This window comes from Arvicanthis niloticus, chromosome 5 (genome assembly GCF_011762505.2).
Source record: "Arvicanthis niloticus isolate mArvNil1 chromosome 5, mArvNil1.pat.X, whole genome shotgun sequence".
In the NCBI taxonomy this organism is placed as follows: Eukaryota; Metazoa; Chordata; class Mammalia; order Rodentia; family Muridae; genus Arvicanthis; species Arvicanthis niloticus.
The window spans coordinates 99,620,397-99,641,277 of record NC_047662.1 but is presented as its reverse complement, the minus strand read 5'-3'; the positions used below and the strand labels follow the sequence as shown (position 1 = coordinate 99,641,277).

The 20,881-nt window shown below is 45.6% G+C and overlaps 1 protein-coding gene across 4 annotated transcripts in view; it reads right to left on the bottom strand.

Annotated features, from left to right (window-relative positions):
* Pax5 (paired box 5) overlaps positions 1-20,881 on the bottom strand; it is a 179,938-nt gene that overhangs the window by 144,706 nt on the left and 14,351 nt on the right. For all 4 annotated transcript variants that reach the window (XM_076935048.1, XM_034502772.2, XM_076935050.1 and 1 more), the window contains exons 3-5: positions 16,853-17,050; positions 7,025-7,089; positions 3,857-3,985 (exon numbers count right to left, since the gene is read on the bottom strand). In XM_076935048.1, the coding sequence (XP_076791163.1) occupies positions 3,857-3,985; positions 7,025-7,089; positions 16,853-17,050 (392 nt within the window). The remainder of the gene's footprint in view (positions 1-3,856; positions 3,986-7,024; positions 7,090-16,852; positions 17,051-20,881) is intronic.

Here is a 20,881-nt window from a genome sequence, read left to right as displayed (position 1 = left end):
AAAGAGGTGGCATGTCCCATCTTAAGACTTGACTATGAAGTGTTATGTTTAGACTAAAAAAAATGTTAAGATTAATTCCATTTGTTTCTGTGTGTGTGTGTGTGTGTGTGTGTGTGTGTGTGTGTGTGTGTGTGTGTGTGTAACAGTCAGTTTTGAGCCACCCCAACATATTTTCCACCTCTTTCTCTGTCTAAGTCCTGAGGCTGGCCTCTCTCTGCATATACTCACTGGAGTCCCAGACTGGGCACTCTCTGTTACCTTTGACTGGCATGTTCTCTTCTCTCCTGAGCCCTCTGACGAATCTCCTGAGAAGAACCCTCCTAGACCCTTTGGATCAAGAGACCCCCCCCCTTCCTGCCTTGCTCATCCACCCCCAAGGAGAGTGTCACCTCACACATGCTACCCTTTGAAGGGGCTTGGAGCTGTTACTCTTGACTCTCTGGCCTGCACTCTGCATGAGGTTGTATGCATGTATGTATCATTGCTTCTCCAACCCTTAGGTCTGGGCAGGAAATGCCCACAGGGCAAAACCCAACCCCAAGCTGGAAATGGTGGTTCACCAGGGAGCTTAAAAGTTTTAAAAACAGAAACCAGGTAAGGTCTTAAAATGGGACATGCTACCTCTTCTGGTAAAGTGCTTGTGGCCCAAACTTGATGATGTAAGTTCAACCAAGAACCCACATAAAGGAGGAAGGGTAGTAAGACCAACTGCAGAGTTGTCCTCTAACCCCATGTGCTCGCTGTGACATCCGCACGCCCTGACACACAGCACACATAAACACTGGGAAGCCTCAGTTGTCACCTAAAGATGTGACTGAAGACGCTCAGCTGTCTTCCTCCTAACCCTTGAACACCCTTCTCCTGCTGAGACTCTTCCTGCTTGCCATCCTAGAGACCAGCATCCTTCCATATCCACAGTGTGATGCCTAGTCCCAGCTGGCCCCTGCCATGCCCAGCCATTCTCTCTCTTGTGTTGCCCTGGCTACTTAGCTTAAATCCCTGACCTCAAGGTCTCACTTCACCACACCCTCAACAACATCCAGCCTACTAGCTGTGCTCTGGTGCCTGCCACTCCTTCTCATACCCACCGAGGGCTCTGCCCAGCCACAGGCTGCTTCATCCCCACTCCTCCTCTCTGGAGGATCAGGTCGATGACAAGTATCTTATAAAGCCTGGGGATGAGGCCTCATGATTCTCTAGCTCCTTTCCTTCTCTTTCTACACAAGCTGTGTGACTGTCAATGTCACAGAGAATCCTGGAACCTTGGTTACCTTCTCTGATAAGGTGAGAGTGCCGCCTCTGCCTCTTCATCTCTCTTTTGGGCCAATGTAGGGGTTCATGTGAATATATAAGGAGGGTGAGAAAGGATGAGGCACCCTGTGCAGTGCCCTCCCCCAACATCTCCCTGATAGGAGCTACTTCTCTGTTAGACCTGCTCTGTTCTTGTTGAAACTGGACAGCTTTCAGGGGCCTCAGAGAGCTGCAGATTCACCCACTATTCCCAACCCTACCAAGCTTCCAATATCAACTCCTTCCAAACCACCGACTGAAACGTCACCCCAAATCTTCCTAGGGTTCAAGGCTCTACCGAAAGATTTAGTACTAAGAGAACTGCAAAGCATCCAGCCCTACATCTCATTGTGAATGTTGTTGTTTCGTTTTGTCGTCTTTGAAACAGGCCCTCACTGAGAAGCCGAGGATGGCTCTGGGCTCATGGTATTCCTGTCCCAGACTCCCAGGCTTTTGGATGACATCCTGACTCCTGGGAGATGTCTTCTGATCTGCACATTGTGGCACTGGGGCACTTTTACCCCTAAGTAAGTAAGTAAATAAATAAATAAATTTTTTTAAAAATTAGTATTTCCAAAGCAGCCACCATGCTCAGTAAAAGAAGCTGATCAACAGAGCTTTCAGGATTACAGCTACCTTCCGACCTACTGTGTGCCTGGCAGAGAAGCCAAACAGTTCTACTGATCTAAGTTGGTGAATCAGTATAACTCTCTAGCACCATGTGCTCTCCCCTCCCCGCCCAAGAATCTGTCCATTAATGCACATTAAACTAGATTTTTTTTTCTTTTCTCTAAAAAGAAAATCTCTGCCTGAGTTTTTCAATTGCAAGGGAGCATCTTATAAGCCAGCCCTTCACTGTGATGAAACACAGCCAGACACCAGCTTGGCACGATTGCTTAGCGTCCAGGTGACATGGAGAGAAAAGATGACACCATCAACTTCATAAACCAACAGAGATGGCAGGCCCACTGCCTCCCGCAGCAAGCTGGCACAGCAACCCACTGAGTTAAAGACTTCTGACATCTGTTTCTGAGGCATGGGAGCTAGGGAAGGAGGCAAGCACACTCTTAAGAACCGTGAATCATGCCGACTTGGCCTACCGTTGTACACTGAGGCCACAGGCCCATCTCCAATGCCTGGGGCACACAGACCCCAGGCCAACCCACCACTGGGCTGACTAAATCTCCTAGTTACAGATCTTAAGTAGTTAGGCATGTATCTCCATGAGAATATGCATTCCTTACATGATGCTAAGGAAGAATTGTGCCAGCAAATAGATAATTGAATCAAAATTTTGTAACTCTGCTCTCCAGCCGTAGACCATAGCTCACACCGAGACACACACACACTCTCTCTCTCTCACACACACCCAGACTCACACACACACTCATACACACTCACACCCAGACTCACACACATACACTCTCACACACATACACTCACACACACACAGATACACACTCACACAGACACACACACTCACACACAGACACCCTCACAGACACAAAGACGCCCTTATATACACACAGACACACACACACAGGCACACACACAGATACACACTCACACAGACACACTCACACACAGACACCCTCACAGACACAAAGACGCCCTTATATACACACAGACACACACAGATGCACACACACTCATACACACAGACACACACTCACACACAGACACCCTCACAAACACAGACACCCTTACATACACACACTCACACACAGACACACACACACACTCATACACACAGACACAGACACAAAGATACCCTTACATACACACACACACAAACACACACACTCACCTAGAGACACATGCACGCATAAACACACACATGCATGCGTGCACACACACACATATTCCGACTAAGACTTCCAGGAGGTCATTTTTCCTCTTAAACTAGCTAATGTCAGCCAGTGCCAGTGGCCCACCCAGTGGAAGACCAGGTCACTGTAGCATGTGTCCTACACAGAGGTGGCTAGCTCTGATTGTTCAGGAAGCACAGGAAAAAGTTGCCTCTTTGTAATCCCCAGGAGGCCCCAGGGCTCCTTCCTCTCAAGTCCAAAGGCAAAAATGAGCCGGTTATTTATTTCCGTCCACCCTTCTACATCATTGCTCCACTTTCTCCAGAGAAGTGTTTCCAGTCCCTGCCCCTTCTTCCCGGCATGTGTCCCTTACTTCAGGACAAAGCAACAGCTGCCCTACCCACTCCCTCTCCTGCCTCCAAAGGCCACAAAGGAGACACTGGTTCTGAACTCAGATCTTCTATACACAGCAGCCCTGGGGCAACATGTCTGTCCTCAGGATCCTCTTAAAGGCTGCAAAGCACAGGCCACAATGGCTTTTCTCACCCACGAAGTAAAGATGGGAGAAGACCAGCCAGGAAAGAGTCCCACACAAGTGCCTGTCCATCTTCCTTGTCTCAGGAAAGGCTAGGGTCCTGGGAACTCCAGTCCTCTGCAGCTAAACATGGTGTGCGGCACTTTTGTTTCTGCCTTCCGTGAGTGCTCCTCACAGACCCTGTTTGGTCCATCCCTGGCAGGGATGCGCAGCCATCTCTTACCTTCATCCCTCTTGCGCTTGTTGGTGTCAGCACTGGGAGATGTGATGCCCAGGATGCCACTGATGGAGTATGAGGAGCCTGCAGAGTCGGTGCTCACCGACGACACCTGGGTCACGGAGCCTGTAGACACTGTAGAAGGAGAGGGGTGCCGGCCTGTGACAAAGGTGCTCACTAGATACTCTGGGCTGGGTACAGCTGCCACGGAAGGGAACATGCCAGCTCAAGAATACCCACCCTGACCCAGCAGAAAGGGAATACAAGTACAGAATAAAAGGGGAATTTACTAAGATTCCAGCCAGTCCAAGGGTGCAGGAGACAAGAGGATGGGGTAGGGTGGGTGGGGCATCAGCTGGTGTCACCTCCAGTGCTGGAAAGACACTTAGATGAATTCTGGAGTCATGGTCATCTCTGCTTACATTCCATCCATGCATGTACACACACACACACACACACACACACACACACACACACACACACGGACGCACTAAGTGTAATAAGAAGTATGCTCTTCACTGGTGAATACCGGAGACCGATACTGAGTCTGCACTGGTATCATACTTTCTACTTGATCCTTGCAGCAGTCCAGGCTCTACTGATTATTTCTATTTGCCAAATGAGGAAAGTTAGTTTCAGAAGGTGGATCAGTTCGAGGTGACCTAGCTAAGCAGCGCCATACTTAGCCTCAGTTCTAATTTTTCCCTTCCTAGAAGTGGAAACAGAGGTGGAAACTTATTGTGGCCAAAGCCAGGAGAGGGGACTTCAGTAAGTTCCCCAGTGACTCCTAGTCTAGAGTCCAGGACACCCATAAGGGCCCTCTCTAACTGCATGGCTGGATTTCCACCTGTGGGCTGTAGAGGTTTTTCCTCTATTGGTGAAGACCAGCAGACCACTCCCACACCTCTCCATGAGCCACCAGCTGGAGGCAGGGGAGTCTTTACTTTGCAAAGCCTCAGCAGATCTAGAAGGCACAGTGCCTTTCTGCTCACATTTGAGCTTGATTTTAGAGCCTTCTTAAGATACACCAAAGCAGAAATTGCTAACTTCTCTTTCTCTTCACCAGAAAAAGCTCCTCAAGATAGATTTATGCAAATCCCACAACCTCTTCTGTATCGAGGTGCAAAAAGATAAAAATAAAAAAAATTATTTGGCACTTCAAACAACAGTCCATAGAAGCCGGGCTTGGCCATGTCACTGGCAGAGCCAATGACACTTGCTTAGTTATTTTGTAATTAACAAGGCAGAGAGGACCCAGGTTCCAGTTCTGGCTTCACCTATGACTTTAAACTAGACACTGCACCTCTGACATGGTCTAGGGCCCTCAGTGCTCAATAAATTCAGATACTGTGTGAGGCTATGTACACCTGAGATAAAGTTTTACTAGACATTTCTGGGGCAAAACATATCACTCTGCCGAGTTACCGTAGAATTATTCCTATCACTACTGAAAGATGGTTTTGGTTTTTCATGCTACCCATCTCGGAACAGTTAAAGCCAAGTGAAATGTCAGCCACAAACACCCCTCACCCCACCCAGGAAACCCTCTTTAGTCAGCCATTCCACCCAGCAAAGAGGAGGCTCCCCTTCTGCTACTCAAGGAGACCTGTTTTCTGGGCTTTGCTTGGGGATTTTTGTTGTTGTTTTTTGTTTGTTTTGGTTTTGGTTTTTTGTTTGTTTGTTTTGCTTTGGTAGTGGTGGTAGTGTTTTTTTTTTCCCATTTTCGTTTTTTGTTTTGTGTTTTGTTTTCCCCAACTTCCTCCCCACATTTCCCCCATGGGACTGGAAGTCCTTGAGAACAGGAATTTTTGTCTGGCATTGTTCTTACACCAGGCTCTACATAACAAGTGCATAGTGAAGTGTTGCAAATGGCAGTGCTGAATGAGAATGGTCTCTGGGCAGGGAGGACTTCTGTCTTACCTTCATTCAAAGAGCCATCCTTAGAGGACCAGAAACCCCAAGGAAATACCTTTGTGATCCTTCAATCAATGACAAGAAAACTGATGCTCAGAGCCGAGAGACTCATCTAGTTGACTGGGTGAGTTAATGACAGAAGTAGAACTCTAGGCCAGGCCTCTGACAGTTTTCTCATCACCAGGTTTTTATTGAAAGAAAGAGTGGCAGCGGAGGCCGGAGAGAAGGCTCATTGGTTAGTTGTTGTTCTTCTAGAGGACCTGAGTTCAGTTCCCAGCACCCATATCAAATAGCTCATAATTGCCTGTAACTCCTGCTCCAAGGGATCCATTGCCCTCTTCTGGCTTCCTCAAGTAAGCACACACACATTGCACATACACACAGAGAGAGAGAGAGAGAGATTTAACTGGCAGTGATAAATGTGCAGGAATACTCCACAATCTGGGATGCAGTTCTGCAGAATTCTCCAGGTGTGTGGCACCCAAACTTGCAGAAGCTTACTGAACAGTCACCGGCTTTCTTACAATAGAGTAACTCCCCCATGCCAGCAACCCACAAGTATTCCCTTGTCCCAAGTGGAGAAATGACATCAAGAACATGCCTTGACTATAAATGTCATTTTCAACTCCCCTTTGAAGAGGAAGCAAGAGAAAAGTGTAGACTTTTGAGTGTGGTGAATTGGGAGTCTGCCCTAGTGAGTCACGGTCACTCAGACTTCCCCTGTGGACCTCGGAAACCCCACAGGCAGCCCTCAACAGTTGGCAGAGTACGAGAGAGCGAAGCGAGAGCAAGGGAGAGAAAAAAGTTTGAGAAGTTTTGCTACATCTTCACTCAAGACTGCAGGCGCACAAAGCATTGCAGAAGGCCGGTTATAGAAGAAGAAAAAAACACATTCAAAACTACTTACTGACTAATGGTGCAGAAAATGTTATGAATAAGTATCCTTTTCTTGATTTATTACTTTAATTATCTGACATTCTATAGACCCCCATTAGTGGATTTTTTTTTTTTTGGCTTAGATTTCAATTTTCTGTCTCATGGTGAAAGCTATTTATCATAATAATCAGTAAAATTCAAAACCTTTTAGCAGTATTTATAAAATTCATTTGCCAGGTTCAGCCCTTGGAGAATGACAAAGAAGGAGCATTAGGACGCGTGTGAAGTGTTTTATGCAGAATTATCTGTCCATAAGAATGATTAAAAGTTCTTTAGAATATTTGGAGCCCATTAGATTTTCAAATTTTTTTAAAAAGTTCTTACCTATGCTGTGACTGGAAGCTGGGACCGGCTGATTGGGGGGCTGCTGTACTTTTGTCCGGATGATCCTGTAAGCAGTTGAGAAAAAAAAAAAAAAAAGACTATTTACCATTGAGAAGGAAAGAGACCCTGAGGCTGGGGTGTCATTCCCCTGATAGAGGGCTTGCCTGGCATGAGCAAAAGCCCTGGGTTCCATCCCCAGCAAGGAGTAAACTGAACATGATGCTACACACCCATAGTCCCAGCACGTGGGAAGAGGAGGTAAGCTGATCAGAAGTTCAAAGTTATCCCCAGCTGCATAGCAAGTCTAAGCCTAGTGCAGCATGCATGAGCCCCTGCCTTAGAGAGAGGGAAAGAGAGAAAGAGAAAGAGAGAGAGAAAAAAGAGAGAGAGAGAGAGAGAGAGAGAGAGAGAGAGAAGAAAGAGACCTTACCTAGGTAAGCAGAGACACAGGAGAAGAGCAGAATTGGGAGGGTATAAATTCAGGCTTGGAATTAGGGGTTCTGAGGGGATTTTTCCCATGGCTGTCTTTGGGTGGCTTACACCCACCATTCCTGGACCCTCAGAGCCTCTCTAATCACTGTGTGTATGTGTGGTGTGTATGTGTGTGTGTGTGTGTGTGTGTGTGTGTGTGTGTGTGTGTGTACACGAGCTCTGGTTTAGTTTTCTAAGGTAGAATCTCAGACAGTTCATCTAGCCTCAAGCTCCCCATGTACCAAAGGCTGTCCTTGAACCTCTTCCTGATTCTTCTGCCTCTCCTACGAGGTGCTGGCATTTCAGGTGCACACCACCACGCCTGGCTGAGTGCTTCTTTTTTCTGAAGAAAGAAGCTGATGTGATACTGGTCCAGGTTGGCCAAGCTGTCTCTCAGGTGTATCTGCAGCCCTATCAAAGATCCTTCCCCATCTCTAGAGCTCAGCCTCAACCCGTGGGACAGAAGAACCAAATCAGGCAACCTGTCTGTCCTGTGGAAGCACTCCCATGTTGGTTTCTTGGCCCAAAGATTTCACAAATAAGATTAATATACCCACCAGGAAAATCAACAAGGGAGAATATGTGTGTCACTGAAGGGCTGAAGTGCTACCCAAAGAAAGCACTTGGCTTGGCTTCACCGACAAGCCAGCTCAGCCCCACCCATGGGGAGGATCTTAGCTGCAGTGCTTGCTGTTGTTTCCAGAGTTTTACCATGTTGTCTGAGGATGACAACAAGAAGAAAAAACACCAGAAACTTGGCCAAAGACAAAGAGTCAGTAAACAAATGTGGGGCGAAGCCAAAACAAGTGGTCCAAAGGCAAAGTTCAGGACAAACTCATCTACCTGGTCCTGGCTGACAAACTCTGTAGACAGTAAACCTATCACTCCAGCTATGCTCTTTGAGAGACTAAAGGTTCCCAGTTCCCTGGCCAGAGTAGCCTTCGGGAGTGCCTTAGCAGACGATGCATCAATCCGAGTTCAAAGCACAGAGCCCATGTCATTTACACCAGAAACACAAAGGACAGAGATGCCCTAGTGACTGCCAAAGACACTGGAGCAGGTTCAACAAATGGAACACTTGAAAAAAAAAAAACAAAACAAAACTTTATTACATTAAAACCACCAAACTTCATAGAAAGGACCCACACAGCCGGGAGCCAGAAGGGTCCCAGTTTGCCTTCCAGAATCTTTGCTGCAGTTCTAGCAGGAACCTGACTATGGCCTTGAGCAAGACTGTTCCATTGTGGCCTCAGCTCAACCAAGGAGTTTCCATAAATCATTCTTTGATTATTTTAAGTAATCAAATACTTTTCATTTAAAAAAATTAAAAATTTGCAGGAAGGCTCTCTGTATCTAAAGATAAAGACTGCACTGACTTCTCTTTCCCCAAAGCCTGGTAATCCTGACACTCTCCAGGAGCATGGGGAGCCTTGATAGTAAGCTTCCAGCAGGATCAGTGGGGGGCCTCCAACAGACCACTAGCATAACACATCTTTGAACACAGAACAAAGACAACCAAAAGTCCCTGGAAATGGGTGAGTCATGATATAATAAAATGTTGACTTTCTCTAGAAAAGTTCTATTCCAGGCTCAAATTGTTCTTTTTTAACAGGACACTTGGTAGAGTTTTACTTCATTATTAAAGTATTCTGTGTTCATTATAGGGCACTTTTTACATTTCTGTGTATGAGTATGTGTCTGTATAACCCTGTGCACATTGTATGAGTATATTATGTGTAGAAGCCAAGAGACAACCTCAGATGTTGTTACTCAGGGTAGGCTGGCTAGCAGCGACCTGGAGACTCTGTGTTCCCCCTCTTTCACCATATTGGCTCCAAAGATCAAATACTCAGATTGGTGGCAAGCACCATCACTTGACTGAGCCACCTCACAGAACCTTACTAGGCTTTTATAAATGTGGATTCTAAAGACTCAAAATCAGGTTCCTTTGCCCCCTGAGCCATCTCCCCAGATCCACTATAGAGTCTGAGGATAACACAGAAGTATAAAGAAGATATATCTATGATGCATGCCTGTAATTCCAGCTCTTGGAAACACAAAAAGACTTGCTGAGACACAAAAGACTGAAAGTTTGAGGCCAACCTAAAGTGTCTCTCAAGACCCCATCTCAGAAGGAAAAAAAAAAGAAAGAAAGAAAGCCACTACATTCACATTGGATATAGTTATACCCACATCCCTGCTGCTGTTTCAAAACACCATTCTCCCCCCAACAAATCAGGATTAAGCTGTGCACTCTGTTTTCATCTCCCGTACTTCACACATTGTATCTGAATATCTGTTTCAAGGCTGCCCTGGGTTCCCAGCTTCTGCACAGGAAGGACAGAAGTAGCAGATACCTCCTGTTAACCCACTGGTACTCGGCTCTGGCTCTGCCTGACCTTACGTACAGAGTGCTGCTAGGCACTCAGACCACTTGATATCGGAAGCTAGTCTCTGAAATGGACTTGTTCACTGATGCTACAAGCCTAACCACAGAGCATCAGAGTCCTGACCACCTGAGTGAAGTCTTTGGCCTTTTCTGATGAATCAGCTTAAACACCTCCTCAAATGTACCGAGCATATGTATATATTTGTTTGTTTGTTTGTTTGTTACAATTCTCAGAGTAGTTGTTTCCATTATGCAAACACAGAATATATTGAATAAAGACCTGGGAGTAAGATTCCTTTTCTTGATCTCTTGAATTATGCTGCTATCCAACTTGGTTTTTAAAAATTAATGTGTTTCAAGATTAATGTGTGTGTGTGTGTGTGTGTGTGTGTGTGTGTGTGTGTGTGTACATGCACAAGCTGGAGTTGGAGGACAACTTTCAGGGTTGATTTTCTCCTTCCACCATATGGACTGAAGGGATAAACTCAGGTTGTCACAAGACGTGTCAAGTAACTTTACCTGCTGAGCCATCTTGATCTAGCTGATCTAGCCTTGATCTAATGTGTGTGTGTGTGTGTGTGTGTGTGTGTGTGTGTGTGTGTGTGTGTACATGCACAAGCTGGAGTTGGAGGACAACTTTCAGGGTTGATTTTCTCCTTCCACCATATGGACTGAAGGGATAAACTCAGGTTGTCACAAGACGTGTCAAGTAACTTTACCTGCTGAGCCATCTTGATCTAGCTGATCTAGCCTTGATCTAATGTGTGTGTGTGTGAGTGTGTGTGTGTGTGTGTGTGTGTGTGTGTGTACAAGGATGTAGCAGATATGTAAGTATACAGATGTTAGATACATATCCTGTTTCCTACTGAAGTCCAACTTAAAACCCTAACTTTTTATTAAATTTGTCTAGAGACAAAACGATGTGTATTTTTTTTTCACATTTCTTTTCAAATTCCTGTAAATCACTGGCAAAGTGTTATGAGAGGTCAAGTACCATTAACAGGCCACGGCAACACAGGGAGTAAGTGAACAGACCCCAGAGCCAGAGCACTGAAGTTCAAATCCAGCCTTCGGTTTCCCTACCTCAGTTCCCTCATCTGAAAAATGAGAATAAGCATCAATCCTACCCCCATGGAATTATCATTATATTAGGGCTGAATTAATAAACTAGTCAGATGTGGCTGATCTGTACCATGTGCCCAATAAATGTCACATGAGCGGATCCTCATTGCTGTAGCCATAAAGATGAACGAGAAGCTTCAACTTTAAAACATTTAGACACTTCACATTTGCTTAAGGCACATGGAACAACTGTGATCCCAGCACTCAGGAGGCTAAGGCGGAAGAATCCTGAGTTCAAGGCCAGCCTGGGGTTCATAGTGAGACAATATCTAAAGTAAATATATAAGGCTATATATTCTATACTGCTGAGCGTAAGCATGCTGAGCATGGCCCAGGGAAGCATGCTAACATGCTCTGGTTTAATACTGATGAAGACACTGAAGCCCGGCATACTCCAGTGATTTAGCCAGGGTCACAGCACAGGGTTAGTCCAGACCCCTAGCTCCCAGGTCTGAAATGCACTTGAAGGAAGTGGTCCCCTCTGCTAGCCAGGTCCTATATAAACACAGAAGCTATTTGGACTCAAAAATCCATTTTTCAGAATCTAGAAGATCTTCCTTGTAAGTATTTAAGGCTCCCATTCCAGTGTCATCTCCCTCCTTTGAAAAACTAGGTCCTCACACCACCGTATCTCACCACTTCACACAAAATTATACTGTAAACAAAAAAAAATTAAATCTATATAAAAATATACATTGTGGTGCCTTGGAAAACGTGCGATGGGGGAGGGGGATGTAGCTGGCTGGTACAGTGCCTGCCCAGCACATACATCCACAAGGCCTTGCAGTTAGGCTCCGTGTGATCCCAGCACCCCACAGTAAAGGCAGGAGGGTCAGAAGCTCACGATCATCTTTGGCTGCGTAGCAAGTTCAAGGCCAGCCTGGGCTACATGAAAGTGTCTCAAAAAGAGGGTAAGGGCTGAGGAGACAGCCCAGCAATTGAATCGCTTGGCAGGCAGGCAACCATGAGAACCAGAGTTCCGATCTGAGAAACTCAGGTAAAAGCCCGGGCAGCCTGTCTGTAATCCCAGCCTCAGAAGGCACAGGCAGAGGATGTCCATTGCAAGACGGCTCAGCAGTCACTGGGACTCGCTGAGAGACCCTGTCTCAACAGTAAGGTAGAATACTGACTGAGGGGGATTCTTGACATGAAGCTCCAGCTTCAAGATACACACACATAGAATAACAACAACAACAACAACAACAAAAACACACACACACACACACACACACTGCTTAAAAGGGTAAAAGGGAGAAAGAAATGACCATGCTGCTGGAGCTACCATCAACCCTGAGAGATAGATGTACAGGCTACACTGAGGATCCAAAAATCTGGGACCTCGCTGGGTGGACCCGGACCCACACTGAGGCCTGTCGCCCATGAGAAGGAGAGAGAGGGAGTGAAGAAGTGTCTCAGAAGACTTGCTGCCAAAGTTAAGGTTAAAAAGCAGGAGTAAGGCTGGCATGCACACCCCAGCACTCAGGAGACTGAGGCGGTATATAGGCAGTTGGAAAGCTGTCTGGACCACAGGGCAAGCCCAACTCCAACAAAACAAAACAAAAATGGCTAAATAAAGTTAACAATCCATCTTTCACCAGGCTACCTCCATCCCCTGCAAAGATGTTTTTGGTTTTGTTGGTTATCAAGTAAATAGCAAGTATGTGTAAGCTTTAAAGTTTTCCATAAAAGTCTGACCTGAGTCAGTAATGCTGGCCCCTCATACTCAAACACACACCAGCCAGTGGGTGCTAAACAGACCTTACACACACACACACACACACACACACACACACACACACACACACACATATACACCCTACTGGGAATGCCACTTGTCCCAGCTCTTGGCCCCTAATTTAGAGCTGTCAGAACTGGAAGAGAAGACACAGACCCCACTCCACCCACCATCTCCATCTGCCCTGATGCCCTGCCTGGCCCTCAAGACTCCCAAATGAAGCATCCCAAATGATGAGCAAGGTGGTTTAAGTCCCAGGCAGTCTCCCACCAGCCTGATAGAACTGCTCCAGTGATATTTAGCTCCATGTCAGCATTCTCTCCAGAGTTGGTTCCTGCAAACAGCAGCATGGTGCCTCTAGAGTGGGCAATAGAGAGGACCCTGTGCCTACTAGAACAAGTATGAGTGCAGAATATCACCTTCTCTCTAGCAGTCTGAAATAGAGAAACAGTGAGGCATTGCCTTGGCGGGCACATGCTAGGAGAGAGCTAGGAACTCTCTTTCTCTTGACACTTGCAAGCTGCTTACTTGATGGTGCATTATGCTCAATGCAACAGACTCTGCTTTCCTATAAAAAAAAAATAAAATAAAAGCAATTCTGTATGAATTCCAATGAGCCTGGAGTGGGGGTGCATTGGCAAGAGAATCCTTCACATTTGGGCCACCACCACTGAACATGCAGTGAGGAGTTCCCAGGAAGAGCCTGGAGAGAAGTGCTGGAAAGATCTAAGGATTCCTGGGATCAGTAGACAGCAAAGCATGTCAGCCATGATGTTCTGAAATAGGGGGACATCTCCTTCTGGCTTCCTTCTCACGGGAGGTGGCTTGCAGAGACCTTTTAGGACCTTGGTGGAAGGACACCAGGCCTCATCTTACTGTTGACTTTACGCTCATTTCCAGCTTAAGTGCCTTTCCCCTAGCCTTCCCATCTGGGCCTCAGCTTCTACACCAGCCACAGGACAGCAGCAGGCCTGAGGACTGTGGCAGACCACAGATAGAAAGGCCACATGGTGATACACTCAGCCAGCCACATCTATGGACTAAGATACCCTAGAGGTCCCCGAGTCTAGCCATGGCTGCAGTCACTAGCACCAGAGCCCCCAGTAGCACAGCCTTGGACACAGAATCAGCCATGCCTGATGTCCCTGGACCATTCATTCAAGTCCACCATCCACAGCCTTTGCTACACCTCCAACTGCTTCTATCTTTGCAAGGATGAGATGTGATGAATAAATAAACAAATGCAATTTAAAACTACATTTAAGCCCAAAGTGAGTTATCTCAAAGAGACATGTTACGGCCACCATTTAAATGTCTAGATGTTTTTTATGCACACGCATCCACCTCCATACAGAGATCCTGGTGTCTAGATTCCCTTGAGGAGTGGGAAGATTCCGGCCCACTCTCCCAGCAGCACTCAGCTGAGACTTGGTGACAGCTGCCCACTCACAGGGTTGTGCTGTCTCACTTGCCTTAGCCACGACAGTCTCTCACCTCTGGCCTGTTTCCCTCATTAAGCCATCTGCCTGGCCCTACCCACATAGGCAACAGAGTTTGTGATCGCCATGGGCAGCCAAGGTTATTCTGTGGACAACGTCATCGTGTGTGTACCCTATATTGGAAAAACCTGTGGCCTCCACAAATCCCAATCAGGTGTTTGTCCAAGGTTACTCTGCAGAGAGGACCAACTTCTCCAATATTGCCTCTGATCCTGCCTCTACATTCTCCGATGACCCTGCCTCAGCTGGACGATTCCTGGCTCACAGGGACCTAAGCAGTATGGTGCTTAACCACGGGGACAGCTGTGTGGATGAGCATTGGTGTACATCCAGTATAAGTCCATTGTGCTGTAAATCACATTTTAAAATCTTAGTACCCCAAAAACGGAATGTTAAACAGCTCATTAACAATTTTCATACTGATTGTACATTGAAATACTTTTTTATATATGGGAGTTAAGTAAATATAACTACAATTAATTACACATATTTCTTTTTACTTATTTCTTTTTACTAGAAAATTTTACTAGATTTCAAATTGCACACATATTGTATCTAATAATAGTATCATTATTACTGTGCACTATGCTAATAGTATGTATTAGCAAAATTCACATTCTTCCACTAAAATTTCACTGGAAAAGCAGGTAGGATCTCTGATTTGCCAAAGGTCTCCTCCCATAGCAGAATTTCCATCGTTCCATAATGCAATTTACTTTTAAAAGGAAAAATAACAACCCTGAACCCAGAAAAGGATCAGGTTTGTTTTGTGTCCCAAAACTCCTGCAATGAGACAGACACGGGGAACTCGTGACTAGAACCTTTCACATTTCAGAAAAAGAGCAGATACTACACCCCTCCCCTGGGGCCTACTGGCATTGTCCTCCCTCCTCAGGTCTACGGTCTAGGACAGGTCTGAAAAGCTTGCACCCACTTTCCCTCTTCTTCAGCACCTTGCAAGAAGGGAGAGCCTCAGCAGGTATTGACAAGGGAAGCAAATGGGTCAAGAGTTAATGAATTAGTGGGACTTTAACCAAAAAAAAGTCAACATGTTACGTGGTGACACTGTGAATCTAAGTCATTACTCAAGGTGCTGCCATCCAGACCAGAGGGGGCCTCAGAGACACTCCAGTCTGACCATCTCTTTCTTGCAAGGGTAAGGAGTTCTCAGCACTGGTCACAGTAGAATGTAACTGAAGAAACTGGAATGGTCCGATTCCCAGACTTCTGGCTTCCTTGCTTATGTGAACACTTTTTTTCTTATGAGAACAATTGTGTATATTCATCTCATCATTTCATCCCTGGCCATGGGTTTGTTTGTTTAATTGTTTATTTCTTTGGATTTGGGAGGCAGGATCTTATGTCCACCTCACCTAAGGATAATCTTGAATTCCCAATCCTCCTGCCTCTACTGTAATCCCACTGGGATTATGGGCATGTACCATCGCACCAGGTTTAGGTAGTACTAAGGTTGTAGCCCAGGGCTTCATGTATGCAAGGCAAACACTCTAATAACTGAGCTACGTCCTCAGCTCCTGACCATAGGCTCAAATGGATCTATCTATAATAGAAAAGTACCACTTTTGGTATCGACACACATGTGTAACCCCAGCACACAAGAAGCTGAGACAGGAGGATCATTTCAAGCACACAGCAAGTTCCAGGCCAGCCAGAGATACAGAAAGAGACTCTCTCTCATTAAAGAAGGAAGGAAGGAAGTGAAAGGAAAGAAAAGGAAAGGAAAAGAAAAGAAAAATTTCTCACAGAATGTAACTTTCATTTTATGTAGTATTTTATTTTTGGAATTGGGCTCTTGCTGTGTAGTCCAGGCTGGTCTCAAAAACACTGTCCTCACACTGCTGAAATTACACATGTGTGTTACTACACCTATGCCTAGCCAGAAATTTATTTTTAAGGCTCTGATGGTATCAGTCAATATACTTTGGATCAGCCTAAGGAAGAGAAAAGAGAGGGCACTATTGTGAAGTCCACGAAAATGCTATGCCTGTCACCATGATGTATTTCTCTTTCTTTGCATTTTCTCTCCCTGGGTGAGATCTGAGGGTGCATGGGATCAGGCATCTCCTTGTCTCTGGAGCACCTTAGTGCCCTGAAGAGTCCACATTAGAATCATTAGAAAACCCACGGCAGTGTCCTAGGCTCTCAGATCTCACTTCGATTTGGTAGCAGGACTAGAACAAGGAGCTACATGTGCTCAGCCCCAAAAAAGGACTTTGTTTCCCACACATACGTGGTTCAAATCCATCCAGACTGGAAGCTGGACTGTCTACCTGGGAACCTCTGAGATGAGTTCCCAGGTAGATGAGCCTGAGATCCCAGGGGCAGGGATTTTGCGAAAGGATAATCAGGACAGTTTATACAGAGTGCTCCACAAAGGCAGATGAATCCAGGGATGTCAGTCACTCCTGACTCAGAAAACTTAAGTGGCCTGGGTTATCGGCATGATGTCCTCTTCTGGTAGCTGAGTCCAGCACCATCTGTCTTCTCCCTTGCTCACTAATCCCCAGGGAGTGAAAGGAGAAGAGCGAGCTCTTCAGAAGGCACACATGGACCCTTCAGTACAGCAGCCCCACCCAAGTCCCCAGCCTCACCTGTTGATGGAGCTGACACTGGGCACTGTGTCATTATCACAGACTCGCTCTGCCAGCAGCCGGTCCCTGATCTCCCAGGCAAACATGGTAGGATTTTGGCGTTTGTACTCAGCGATTTTTTCCACCACTTTGGGAGTGGCAACCTTTGGTTTGGATCCTCCAATCACCCCCGGCTTGATGCTTCCTGTCTCATAATACCTAGACCCAAGAAGAGAGGACCATAGTCAGCCATGGTTCGCCATGGGAGCCGGGAAAGAAGATGAACATTTGAAAACATGCAAAGTAGGACTTGTGGCACACTGAAAATATAAACAGACCTTGAAACGTAATGTGAACAAGGCTATTAAATAGCTTGATGGTTTTTAAAACTTGATTGCTTAAAAGCATGCATTTTGTGTGTACATGCGTGTCTCCATGTATGTACATGTGTGCCAAGCTCAGAGGACAACCTTCCCAACTCAGTTCTGTCCTTCCATCATGGAGTCCCAGAGATTGAATCCTGGTCACCAGGCTTAGGCAGCAAGCACCTTGACCAGGTGAGCCATCTGGCCAGCCCACTAATAATTTTTGTATTTGTTATATGTTAAAATGACAATCTGTATGCACTGGGTTAAATAAAATTTATAATTAAAAGTAATTATTCTAGTTTCTTTTTACTTTTCTTAATGTGCTATGGCTTTTCAAATTGCCCACATGGCTTGTATTATATCTTATAATATAATCATAAAATACATATTTACAGATTGTTTTTTTTTAAATGCAAGTTAGTTTTTCCTCTCAGTCCTCTGGCAGCTCTAAAGCACATAAATTGCTTTAGAAGAATAAGTGGGTGGACAGTTAGTTGACATATACTTCTGTGATATAAAATGGCTTTATACCAGTCAAATGTCTTCCTTGAGGTAACAAAGGGTTAAGGTGCTTTGACTCTGGCGAAGCCTCTTCAACTAAAATCTCCCCAGAAAGGTGGTGTAGACCTTTACTTTGCTGGTTCTCCCATCCCCAGCAGAATCCGCCAGCATCCTCTCAAGCTGTCCCCTGTACTACACTTTTTTTTCCAAAAGAGAAAAACAATAGCCGATATAAAATTAAAGGGAGTGTTGGATTCCAGCGTTAATGGGAAATATGTATTAGAAATCAAATCCCGAGCAATCAGAAAAACCCACCACCATTCTTGCCAGCTCTCCCCGAGGCCTCCCCTGAGGTAAACGGCTGTTTCTAAGGACATTTCCATGCTATCAGCTTTTCCTCGTTAACGCAAATAGGATGTCAGGGTTTTACAGCAAAACCGAGACCAGAGAGAAGAGAGGCATGAAAGACCATGGTGCGGGGTGGGGATGGGGGGTGACTTGGTTCTTTTTCTGAATTCTAGCAGTTACTGGATGCCTCTCTCAGTTTTAAAAAGAAATTTGAGTCCCTCTTTCAAAGAAGATTATCCTGAGGTTGGAAAATTTTTTAACCCAAAAGACATTTTAATAATTATAATGTTTAAACCTAGAGTGTTGATAAGAAGTAGGGGAAGGCACTAGAAAAGGTGGCACACATCTGCAATGTGCGGAGGCAGGAGGATCACAAGTTTCGAGGAGACTTGGCTACAGAGAGAGAGAGGAGAGAGAGAGAGAGAGAGAGAGAGAGAGAGAGAGAGAGAGAGAGAGAGAAAGAAGGAATGGGGTGATTCTGATGGATGGATGGATGGATGGATGGATGGATGGATGGATGGATGGATGTGACCCAGAGCATCATGGAACACGTATAGGTTGCTAGAACTCTCCGCTGGGATAGGTCCGTCTAGGACCAAGTGAGTCGGTATTACAGAAGTGAAGAACAGTGCTAGTTTTCATTGAGAAGACTGAGTCATTCACAACTTTTAACATCAAACAGAGCTCAACCGATCTTCCTTCTTTACAAAATTGTTGAAAGACATTTTCTTAAAATATTGTTTTTAATCGCAAAACAGTTCAATCCAGGGAAATAATATCTTTTGATAGAAAGTAGAAAGGCACCTAAATTCTGGCACATACACCTTCTGGAGATTCTACAGTCTTGCCGGCTTCTCAAGAGAACGTGGATTGCTAACTGTCACGTAACAAGTTGTTATTTGGTACAGCCCTCTAGAGTTTGTGGAGTTCTTCAAATCACCTTGATCCTCACTCATCTTTGGACGCCAGCAGGATTTTATAGAAGAAAAAATAAATAATCAGAAGAGTAAGGGACCTGCACAACTCCTTCTGGCTACAGAGACAGACTTTGAATCCAGTTCTTCCTAAGAGCTTCTGCTTCATTATAACATTTGAAGCACTGGGAGCTGCACTTCTTACAACTGGGGAGAGTGTTACCATTTGCGAGGTCTTTTCTCAAGCTTCTTTCACTCATTCAGCAAACCAAAAGTCACTGGCTCCTCTTAGGGCATGGATGGTCTCAGCACTTACAGATGTACAGACTGTACTGTGTTCTCAATGGAACCACAGTGACCACACAGCAGCTCACAGAGCAGCAGAGTAAAGCCCCTGCTTACGTTGCCAGCATGCTGCAGCCCAGGGCTCCCTGCCCTGCGTACTTGAGCAGTGCCAACTATGGGATTCCACAGTCCCGACAATCGAGGCTTCTGTCGTCCATTTGACTGACACGTGGGCCAGGCCCTTAGAAAGTAACACAGACACCCCCTGAAACCCCAACTCGAGACTGTGTCAAGTAAGGATTCGGACTTAATAACCATCCTTTCATCTCAGCAAAACAGCCGTGCAGCCCTTTGGCTTACAGACAAAAGAAGAGCGACAGCCACCAGCACAGTGTCCCTCGATGCAAAGAGCACAAAGAGCATTAGGTTGGGAGTCAAGAGGTGCCATGCCTGTAGTGGCTCTGACACCAAACGGCTCTGTGATCTTGACCAACTCACTCAGCTTCCCTCGGCCTCAGTTACCCCGTTTCTGTAAGGGGCGGGTATTTGCCCTGATTTCTTGGCAGAGCTGCTATGACAACAGGAATACAGAATGACTGAATAGATTTTGCAAAAATAAAAAAATAAATTACAGATGAAAGAGAATTTGCATAAAGTAGAGCGCACAGTTGGGGATTAAAATCTCTACTGTTTTAATTTTATCATGTGACATGTCACCAAATTTCAAATGACCTGGCATTCCCAATGAGAGGAGACAACAGTCCTGCTCTTGTCTTGGCCTTCATATAAATACCCAGCCCACTACAGCCTTGAATTCTAGGGTGGATGTCTATACTCCTGGCAGCCCACACACCTTCCTGAGGGAACAGAGAGAGCTGCCTGCTCCCAAGGACCTTGCCAGCCTTGCTACACAGCCTTTGAAAAATGCAGCCACCACAAACCAAACACTCTATGATCTGTCACCCAGTCAGCACCCATCAAATTCCTCTGGGGGTTGGGGGGAATCTGTGGATCAAACTGGCCCAGTTTGGAAATTCCCAGACACACTGTTTTAGGGCTGAACTTGTTTCTTAAAAGGCAGTTCTAATTAGAGTGACATTTTGTCCACTGTGGTTCTTAGTTATGAAAATAATGAGCTATGAAATTCCAATTTATTGTTGACAACTTAAACGGCCAGGCACCGGAGCGGCGCATAACTTCCGAATGCCACTCTGTCCAGTGACAAATCTATTCTGGTCCATGGGAGGCTGCTGGCCTGACTTTAGAAGGATCCCTGTCCACCTCAGTCTTTGGGGGAAATGTAAAGGGCTGTAGAGCCCTAGAACATGAGAACCAGCCATTTGGATGTCTGAGGAAGGCTCTCACTATCTTGAAATTTTCAAACAGCGAACCAAATGTCAGCTCAGCAAAGACATCTCAGTAAAAACAAAGGAAGGGACTCCTCTCTCATCCCCCCAACTTCCTCTTACAAAGAAGCCTCACAAGAGGATACTGGAGACCATTCAGCTCCATAGGTAAGACAGGAAACCTTTGAAATAGCTCTCTTCTTGCTCTCTCCTCTTCTGTATTTTTCTATTGTCTTAAAAAACATATCCTTTCTTCCCTTTGTTTTCTCTCCTCTGTTTCTGTCTCCC